We start from the raw sequence: 10,097 nt of genomic DNA, 5'->3' as shown, positions 1-10,097 counted from the left end.
CCTTTTGTGATAATACTATACGTATACTAAATTTCAAGTTTGTAAATCTATAATAGTACTCAAAATCCACATATAGTGTTCAAGTCACTTTTTGAGTTTTTTTTATTATACATATATATTCATTTTAATTCTAGTTAAAACGACTGTATTGTACAAAAATTGACGATACGTTTTGTATAATTTTATTATGTAGACAAAAGACCAATAATTTTTGGAAGCTAAAAGTCAGGATTTTACTCTAACAGGCTTCAAAATAGGTCAGAATATATACAATAAATGTGATGCAAACAATATTTCGTTTTTTTTATGTGCAGTACAAGACTAAAATTTGAAATTAAATATCAAAAAAAACCCAGCTGTGACTCTATTACAATAACAAGCACTTTATAGACAACTGTTTAAACAGCCACGGCTTATGTATCATAAAAAAAATTATAAAGAACAAAAACAACTTAATATTATAACGTATATACCTTCTCAGCCAAGCAATAAACAATATGAAAAAAAACAAAATGTGTTTTTATGATTCACACCGAGAATTTATTGCATACAAAATATTTTTTTGTGTTTCATACCTATAATATAATATACATGTGACCTAAAAAGGTTGAATACTATACCATTAATTGGTTAGAATATTGAATAATAATGGTATCGCCATTATATTCAACTCTATGGATCTATATATCTGATAAAGTTCTAAAACTCTTTACTGCACTTTTACATGCTAAGATGATTCTAACAAGTTGTAAGACCTTAAATAATAATATCCGTTAATCGGTAACACAGATCTGCGAAACCAAAGTTGACTTTAGATAAAATTTATATTTTCTATCTTCTTGAAAAACTCTGTACAATGGACTTAAAATAAACTTTTTATCTCTTACATAGTTAATGATTATATTGAAATAGGATTTTATAACATTTAACACACAGACTTTTTGTGAGTATGGGTAAGACCATTTTTAAAAAGATACACACAAATATTTTATTACATGTATTTAATAAATCTTCAGCAGTTACACAAATAATTAAATTAATAATCGATTGATTATTGGCAACCGTTTATCCCTATTGAAATGCATGTATGAAATGTTCATCGAATGTACTTAATATTCATGTGCATAGTGTATTCTTTAGTATTATTTTGAGAGTTAATTTGTAATATCTGAAACAAATATACATTTTTAAAATATGTTTTTGGCTTACAATAAACAAAAAATTACTAAAAGTATTACAAATTATTGGTATATTGTAAAATTGTTATATTTTTCAATGAATAAATATTCTCTTGAATCGAGAATAGAGTTTAGTTATGAGGTGACATCATTGAATGCTCTGAGCTGCTTAAAATCATTACTGAATTTTACCATATATTCATAAAAATCAATCAAACCGTCGTCTGGAAAAATTGTAATGTTAATTAATAACAATTTTCATTAATAATGTGAATCTTAAGTATTTACGGTTTAAATCTCCCTCCATGATCATTTTAGTGACTGATATTTTAACAGCTGATTCCTCAGAGGTATCATTTTTTTCTGAATCAGTGCCCATCCATACATTAACCCGGTCATTAACGTCTCTAACACCATCTTCGTCTTTGTCGGTTATACTAAATCCCTTGTATATATATGCCATCTAGAAGTTTTAAGAAACACATTATACTTTTATAATATTTATATTTTTTGATAAACCTTTTGATATTCCTTTCTGAGTCCTGTTATTCTGTGGTAGAATGATCAATCATACTGATAAAGTAAAAATTGGATTGAAATTATAACTACTAACCGATAGCGAATCTGCCACCATTTTTAATATTTCTTCGAGCTTCGTCCATTCTATTCTAGAATTTTCTGTAAACAGTTAATGGATAATTGAAAAAACAAAATTTAATTGGTAGTTAAGTTTTTTACTACCATTTTGACCAATAAGATCTAGTATTTCTGAAATTTCATTCTCGTCTGAGAACAGTATTTTAGCATCTGCATTTTTCTTTATTATATTCACGGAAGACTCTCTCGAAAAAGTTTCATTTTTGTTAACGTTTTCATTCTCCACTAAACTTTCTTTCTAAAAAAATATAAGAAACGCATATTATGTCAATTTAATACTGACTTTTTTTGTATGGCTAAGATGCAACAAATATTATAAAAAAATGATTCATTAAGAATAATCATCATCATCATGTAGCTTAACGGGCTATGAAGGCCCAACGCTGCCATCATGAGATGGTTTCTTGACGAATTCGCTTCTGGGACGGGTTGTCAATCCGTCGCCGGAGAGGGGGATGGCGGTTCCTTTTTACCGGACGATTGCTCACCCAGCAAACGGAGCGCCTGTGACCGAGTGTCGAACCGGCGACAGTGAGCGCTAACACACTGCCGCCTTACCCACTCGGCCACTACTCCTCCTCCATTAAGAATAATACACTCAAATTTATAGTAATACACTAACTTCAAAAATAGTTATCCCAAACTGGTTATAAAAACTTTTTAGTACATTATTTTCAATTAAAAAAGTTAATGAAAAGTATGCGTTACTATTTAAGTTACAAAAGTTGCTTTCAAAAAAATTAAGTTGAGAGGGAGATATTAACAAAAAAAAGGTAATAAATTAAGGTAACAATGCATTAATACAATAGGTAAAGAAAAAAATGTAATTTCTTCATAAACCCAGTGAGATATTAAACGGTTCACCATAAGTTATTAAGGTATAACACCTTGTATACTTAATTAACTTTTTTAATGAGGAATAATTTGCTGAGAGTTTTGTCCGATCTATAATTAATTTTGGACATTTACTTTTGAATTCACAAAAGTTCTAATACTTTAAACTTCTTTATCATCATCTTTCCTTCTCTTAAGACAATATACAAAAATGATATTTCAGACTTCTAACGTCTATTACTCGTTATTAATAAAACTGAAATTAATAAGAAGGAAAATTCTAAAGTGAATACACCTTTTAAACATCTTGAGTTAGTTATTATCAAATTAAACTGTTAGGAAATATTTACGTTATCGTTAAAATTTCTAAATTTGGTAGACTTTCTCAAAAATGTTAAAACTTGGGTATTTTATAATATTTCTCAGTAGTATAAATACATTTTTAAGCAACAATAAAAAAATTGAACAAACCAATGTCAAGAAATATATTATCGGTTTCATTTTTTTCAATTGTTCCAATTCAATTTTATAGTTATCTGAAAAAAAAAACATATGAAATATGTTGAATGATTTTATCGTAGAACATTATTTTATTTTTAATTTTACCCTTTGCATTAAGTAATTTTGCATATATCTCTGCATGGCGAGCTGTGAGGAATCCCCTGAACTCATCGAATACTAGTTTTTGTAATCCCTTTGGGGAGATTGAACCATTCTGCTCGGTACCATAATGGTTTAATAAATTGTCCCATTGCTTGTCTGTGATGTCATCCAGATTTTTTTTCTAAAGTATAATGTACAGTTCATTTTATGCGAATCCGTTTATCCAGAAAAGGGAATAAGCCGAGTTAACCAAACAACCTTACGCTTGTTAGGTTAGGTTGAGTAGGTAAACAAATTTTGAATCACACGAAAATCGGGTATTTACTAAATAAAAACGTAAAAAAAAATCTGAAAAATGTAAATAGCTTTTCTTTTATGCTTTTAAAACATAAAACAAATGATTTTATTTTTTTAAATAAGTATGGGTTTATTCTGTGCTTTGGTTAGACGCACTCACTGCTAAATTCAGTACACATGAAATATGACAAAAATTAGAAAAACAGAATAAAAAACATTTGTTCTATACATATTAAAGTGCATAGAATAAATAATGCCGCCTTAAAAGATTACTGGCAAACTTCAGAAGCAAGTATTACTCAAACTATTTAGCTTCCCTTTCCGCGCATGACGGATCTCTATGGAAAACCACCAAACAAGCCGTAAAAGACAAACCTACATTCTTTCCACTTAGAAATGAAGATGGTTTCATGGGCCGCAAATGATCAGGAAAAAGCAGAACTTTTCAAAAAGCACTTAAAAATGTTTTTAAGCCCCACGAAACTGCAAAAAATACTGAATTTCTTAATAAAATACAAAACTTCTTATTATCCCCACTCCAATTGACACTACCTCCCAAATCTTTCTCTCCAGCCGAAGTTAAACATTGCATATCTACATTTCCCACTAAAAAATCTCCTGGTTTCGACTTGATCACATACGAGGTCGCTAAGCATCTCCCCAAAAAAACACTTATTCTTCTCACATATATTTATATTTAATTCCATACTTCGCCTCTCATACTTTCCGCTGCAGTGGAAGCTCTCTGTAATAATAGTTGTACTCAAACCTGGTAAGCCACCGGAGTACCCCTCATCCTATAGACCTATCAGTCTTCTCCCTTTCTTTTCTAAAGTATTTGAAAAACTATTCCTAAAAATAATTAAACCGATCATAGTTAAGACAAAAATTATTACAAACACGCAGTTAGATTTCCGTAACAGACATTCTACAATCTAACAAATAAATCGTTGAACAGATACAGTCGCCTCATCACTTGAAAATAAACAATATTGCATTGCTGTTTTTTTGGACGTTGTGCAAGCTTTCGACCGAGTATGGTATGATAAAAGAAGACCATCAGGTCTTCTTTTTAAACTGAAACAAATTCCACCTCCACACTACTACTTACTCTTTCAATCTTACCTTGATGAACGACAATTTACAGTACGTTACCGCACAACTCTTTCAACCATATCTGAAATAAAAGCAGGGGTACCTCAAGGTGCTATTTCTGCTCCTCTTCTCTTCAACATATTTACATCCGATTAACCTACCCATCTAAACACAACCGTAGCAGAACTTGCCGAAGATAAAGCAATCCTTTCTGTTCATAATGACCCCCAAATTGCTTCTCATTACTTGCAATCACACCTCAATAGTCTTCAAACCTGGTACACTGATTGGAAAATCAAAATTAATGAAACTAAATCCTGCCATATTACATTCACTCTCAAACAAGGAATCTGCCCTCACGTTACTCTAAACAATGTCCAAATACCCTCATCAAATACCTTGGGGTACACTTTGACAAAAAGCTAAACTGGGCACACCTCATACACTCCACCAAAATTAAACTAAACTTACGTCTTAACATTCTGAGAAGATTTCTTCATTCTAACTCGAAGTTGCCCCTTCACACAAAACTAACCGTTTATAAACTCTTACGGAGTCCAAATTTGTATGGGGCTCAGCTAAGAATTCGAACCTTAACAAAATACAAGTCTCACAGAATAAAATACTCCGTCTCATCACTAATGCACCACCTTATATATCAAACCATACTCTACACTCTGATTTACAAATAAAAACAATAACACAAGTTGCCAAAGACTACTACAGACGTTACCACAATTCTCTTCAAAATCACCCAAACCCCCTTGTAAATAATCTCACATTACCCTCAATGCCCAACAACCCACCAAAAAGACTTAAAAGGAAGTGGTGCAAAGACCTTCTCACTATCAATTAATTAAAAAATGACGTTAATAAGAGTGTTGTCAGTGCACGGCTTCTCTTTTCATACTTTCAATGTTTATAATTTACCTGTGTCATCATATATACTTATTGTACTAAAACTGTATAGATCGTATATGTAAAATAAAGAAAAAAAATAATAATGCAAAAATACTTGTATGAATTTCACCGATAATTCATCATTATTGATTTGGTAGCCGAATATAAGTATTATCATAATGTCTTTAAATCTAATAATAGTTAAGTTTCGGACGAGATAAGAAGAAACAAATATTCTTATGTTACAAAATATTCGTTATGATTGGTGAAAATAAAATAAAATTGTGTATACCTTACAACTTAATAACTTACAATCAGATTTGTATATCATTCAAATAAAACTTCAACTAAAACTTTATATAAATAATTAAAATAATTTTCAAAACAATTTTTCTTATAATTTCAAACAAAGTTTTTCGAATAAAAAGTATTGACATAATTTTAAATTTAACTATCAAATAATTTTTAATAATATTATTTAACTGGTTTGCAAGGTTTTTTTTTCAAGTAACTATATTTTGAAACATTATTTTGTATAAATCCAAAGTATACTATATTTAAAACTATTATTTATATAAATATGGGAAGGCAATTTTTTATTACAATAAAATTGTATTCAAATAAGAATTTGCACAATTCTGCTTACAATAAATTTGATTGCGATGGATGTTATTTTAGCTTTTCAATATTTCTGAATGTTTAGATACATACCACCGTTCTCGTAGAATCTTCATCCGCTAACACCGTAAGAGCTTTTTCTGCTCTATCGTTTATCTTTCCTATACCAAATAAATTTGAGCCATACGTTAATATGTTTCCTGTACCTGCGGTACTATTTCTCTCTATACAACACGCGACACACAAAAGAAGTATAATACTTTTTGAAAACATTGTATTTCAAAATATATACTTGACGAATATGAGAACTGCTAGAAAATAAAAATATTCTTATTGTTGTTTTGAGTTTCTTTTTAAAGTTTTATATTTCGAGTAAAAAATAATCGTGAACAACAATCATAAATTATCTTTGAATACATATTCTAAAAACAGTTTTTTCGCAACAAGATATATGTGTTTGACGTAGTTTCGAGTATGTACAACAGTGGTGAAAAATAATCATAAAATATCTTACAATAGGTATATATTTTATAGAAAACAACAGCTATTCTTACATGATATCTATAGAGGTCCTACACAAATAACTCGGCCACAGGAATAAAATTGTGTTTATAGACACAAAAAAAAAACACATCATTCTAAAACCAATACCTTCTCAGCTATATCATCGAAGCTAGAAGTCAGGCTTTAAAACAGGTCAAATTACATGTTTTCAAAATCACTGATTTCAACTTATAACATTATTTTTCCATTTAACCCCTTACTTAAAGGGTTGTGGCCAGGGTCTTGGAGAAGGGAAAGGGGTAGATATTTTCCAATTTTGTTAAACAAATTTTTTTCGAGTTAATTCTCCTTTTACCTCACCAAGTGAAATCAAATTTTTAATAAATAAATTAAAAGAAGGGAAATCACCAGGACATGACCTCATAACTAACAAAATCCTCAAAAATTTGCCAAAAAAAAACAATTGTTCTAATAACTTATATTTTTAATTCCATGCTGCGAATTTCTTATTTTCCATTAATATGGAAAATATCCACAATAATTGTTATCCCCAAACCCAACAAATCAAAAAATGAGATTACTTCCTATAGACCTATCAGCTTACTCCCAACTCTCGCCAAATTGTTTGAGAAAATTATACTCATAAGGATAAGACCAATATTACATGCCCACAACATAATTCCTAATTCCCAATTTGGCTTTAGATCCAATCACTCGACTGTTCACCAAATTCACAGACTAACAGATCAAATTTGTTCTTCTTTTGAAAAAAAACAATATTGTCCAGGGGTATTTTTGGATGTGGCCCAGGCCTTTGACCGTGTATGGCATGAAGGCCTACTCTTCAAACTCAAATTGTTTCTACCTGCCCCATATTACTTAATAATTCGTTCTTACTTAGAAAATAGAAGTTATAGAGTCAGATATGGTAATTCCTTTTCACCATACCACCAAATTAAAGCAGGAGTGCCCCAGGGCAGTGACCTCTCCCCTGATCTATTTAATGTTTTTACGGCTGACATTCCAAAAACACCAAACACTATTATGGCTACTTATGCAGACGACACTGCAATACTCTCCCCAGGAAATGATCCAGAAGTTACTTCCAATTTCCTTCAAACTCACTTAAATCTAATTGATTCCTGGTCATCTAATTGGAGAATTAAAATTAATCCAGATAAATCTGTGTACGTTCCCTTCACACTAAAAAAATCTGTTCCACCCCCTCCCCAATTCCAAGGAATACTTATTCCAATATCCTCGGAAGTCAAATATCTTGGTGTCACACTCGACAAACGATTAACTTGGGGCTCCCACATTAAATCTAAAAGAAAAATTCTCAACAGCAGACTCCATTTACTACGTCCAATCCTCAAATCAAAATTACCTTTCCACAATAAAATTATTATATACAAATCCCTATTAAGGCCTATTTGGGCATATGCAATCCAAATTTGGGGATGTGCAAAACCATCCCAACTTCGTACCTTACAAGCTTTCCAATCTATCACTCTACGTATTATCTCTTCTGCCCCATGGTATGTATCAAACTGCACACTTCAAAATGACTTTAAAATAGAACCAATAAACCACTTAGCCATAAAACACTACAAAAAATTTCATTCCAAATTACACACTCATTCTAACCCTTTAATATCTCAACTTGCTTCTAATTCACTCCCCGGAAATCCACCTCGCCGACTCCGAAGACATTGGTGTCGAGATCTGTTAATACAATAATTCAAATTAATCTAATTAAAAATAATTAGAACAAAAATCACGTTGGGTTCTATTACTGGATAGCCTCCCTCCTCATATCAAATCACCGTTTCTATTTGTTTATTTTTTTTTCCCTCTCTCTGTATATATAACAATGTAACTATTTGCTTATTATGCCTTGCAGCATAGATTGTAAATACTCTTTAATAAATAAAAAAAAAAAAAAAAAATTCTCCTTTTGTGATAATACTATACGTATGTATACTAAATTTCAAGTTTGTAAACCTATAATAGTATACAAAATCTACATAGTCAGTTCAAGTCATTTTTTGGGCTCTATTTTTTATAAATATATATTCATTTTAATTCTAGTTAAAACGACTGTATTATACAAAAATCGACGATACGTTTTGTATCATTTTATTATGTAGACAAAAGACCAATAACTATTGGTATCACACTATTTTAAGTTTACTATTTGTGTTTCTAATTGTTTGAATTTTCTTGCATGATAGTACCATATTGTTACGAATATTATAGCGAATACTAATTTTGTATAAAAACCAATAATAATTCTTAAAAAATATTTTTTCAGATACGTATAATATCTTGTTTTCTAGTTCCCATATATTTAATTATTGTGTTCACAACATAATTATAAATGTATAGCTAGCTTTTGTGTAAACCAAAGTTTTACTAAAATTGAAAGAATCACATAACATGTACTTTTTGTTCATCAACTAAGTGTGGACTAGAATTTATTTTACCCGTATTATAGGTATATGTTAGACCTATCTTAGACTAATTTCTAGATCTTAAACTTTAAATTGCGCCAATGTTCTCTAACTATTTTAAACATTTTTCGCGAAGATATTATAACAAATCATAGATGGTGGTTAAAAAAACCAATAATTGTTGGAAGCTAAAAGTCAGGATTTTACTTTAACAGGCTTCAAAATAAATCAGATTATATACAACAAATGTGATGCCAACAATATTTCGTTTTTTTTATGTGCAGTACAAGACTAAAATTTGAAATTAAATATCAAAAAAAACCCAGCTGTGACTCTATTACAATAACAAGCACTTTATAGACAACTGTTTAAACAGCCACGGCTTATGTATCCTAAACATAATTATAAAGAACAAAAAACAACTAAATATTATAACGTATATACCTTCTCAGCCAAGCAATAAACAATATGAAAAAAACAAAATGTGTTTTTGTGAATCACACCGAGAATAAATTATATTCAAATTGTTTTTTTGTGTTTCATACCTATAATATAATATACATGTGACCTAAATAGGTTGAATACTATACCATTAATTGGTTAGAATATTCAATAATAATAGTATCGCCATAATATTCAACTCTATGGATCTATATATCTGATAAAGTTCTAAAACTCTTTACTGCACTTTTACATGCCAAGATGATTCTAACAAGTTGCAAGACCTTAAATAATAATATCCGTTTAAGACATTCGATACTATACCTGCGTCACTATTTTTCACTGTAAAACACACGACCCACAAAAGTAGCATAATATTTTTTGAAAACATTGTAATGCAAAATATGTACTTGACGAGTATGAGAACTGCTAGGAAATGAAAATGTTTCTTATTGTTGTTTTACAACCTTATATTTCCAACATATTTCGGGTAAAAAAAAATAAAAAATCTGTGAAC

General features: G+C 30.0%; 1 protein-coding gene across 1 annotated transcript; it reads right to left on the bottom strand.

Moving 5' to 3' along the window:
• Positions 1-1,270: 1,270 nt before the first annotated feature.
• Positions 1,271-10,003, bottom strand: LOC126839029 (calcium-dependent protein kinase 3-like). Its single transcript, XM_050573948.1, has 8 exons — positions 9,905-10,003; positions 6,276-6,343; positions 3,276-3,453; positions 3,141-3,205; positions 1,920-2,073; positions 1,792-1,856; positions 1,467-1,641; positions 1,271-1,402 (listed from the first exon to the last, which is right to left on the bottom strand). Exons 1-8 carry the CDS (start codon positions 9,969-9,971, stop codon positions 1,314-1,316), a joined length of 861 nt encoding a protein of 286 aa, XP_050429905.1. The 5' UTR covers positions 9,972-10,003; the 3' UTR covers positions 1,271-1,313.
• Positions 10,004-10,097: the final 94 nt, after the last annotated feature.

Source organism: Adelges cooleyi, unplaced genomic scaffold, assembly GCF_023614345.1.
Source record: "Adelges cooleyi isolate 19-005CV unplaced genomic scaffold, UGA_ACOO_1.1 ACOO_flye_CR_arks_rails_tigmint_CR_PRNA_30, whole genome shotgun sequence".
In the NCBI taxonomy this organism is placed as follows: domain Eukaryota; kingdom Metazoa; phylum Arthropoda; class Insecta; order Hemiptera; family Adelgidae; genus Adelges; species Adelges cooleyi.
Note: the sequence above shows the minus strand (reverse complement) of the source record. Positions and strands in the feature narration are given on the sequence as shown.

Coding starts and splice junctions, on each gene's coding strand:
- LOC126839029 (XM_050573948.1), bottom strand. CDS start 9,971: ATGTTTTCAAAAAATATTATGCTACTTTTGTGGGTCGTGTGTTTTACA. Junction 3,206..3,275: donor AAAATTACTTAATGCAAAGG/GTAAAATTAAAA, acceptor TTTTTTTTTCAG/ATAACTATAAAATTGAATTG. Junction 1,403..1,466: donor CATGGAGGGAGATTTAAACC/GTAAATACTTAA, acceptor CAATTTTTCCAG/ACGACGGTTTGATTGATTTT.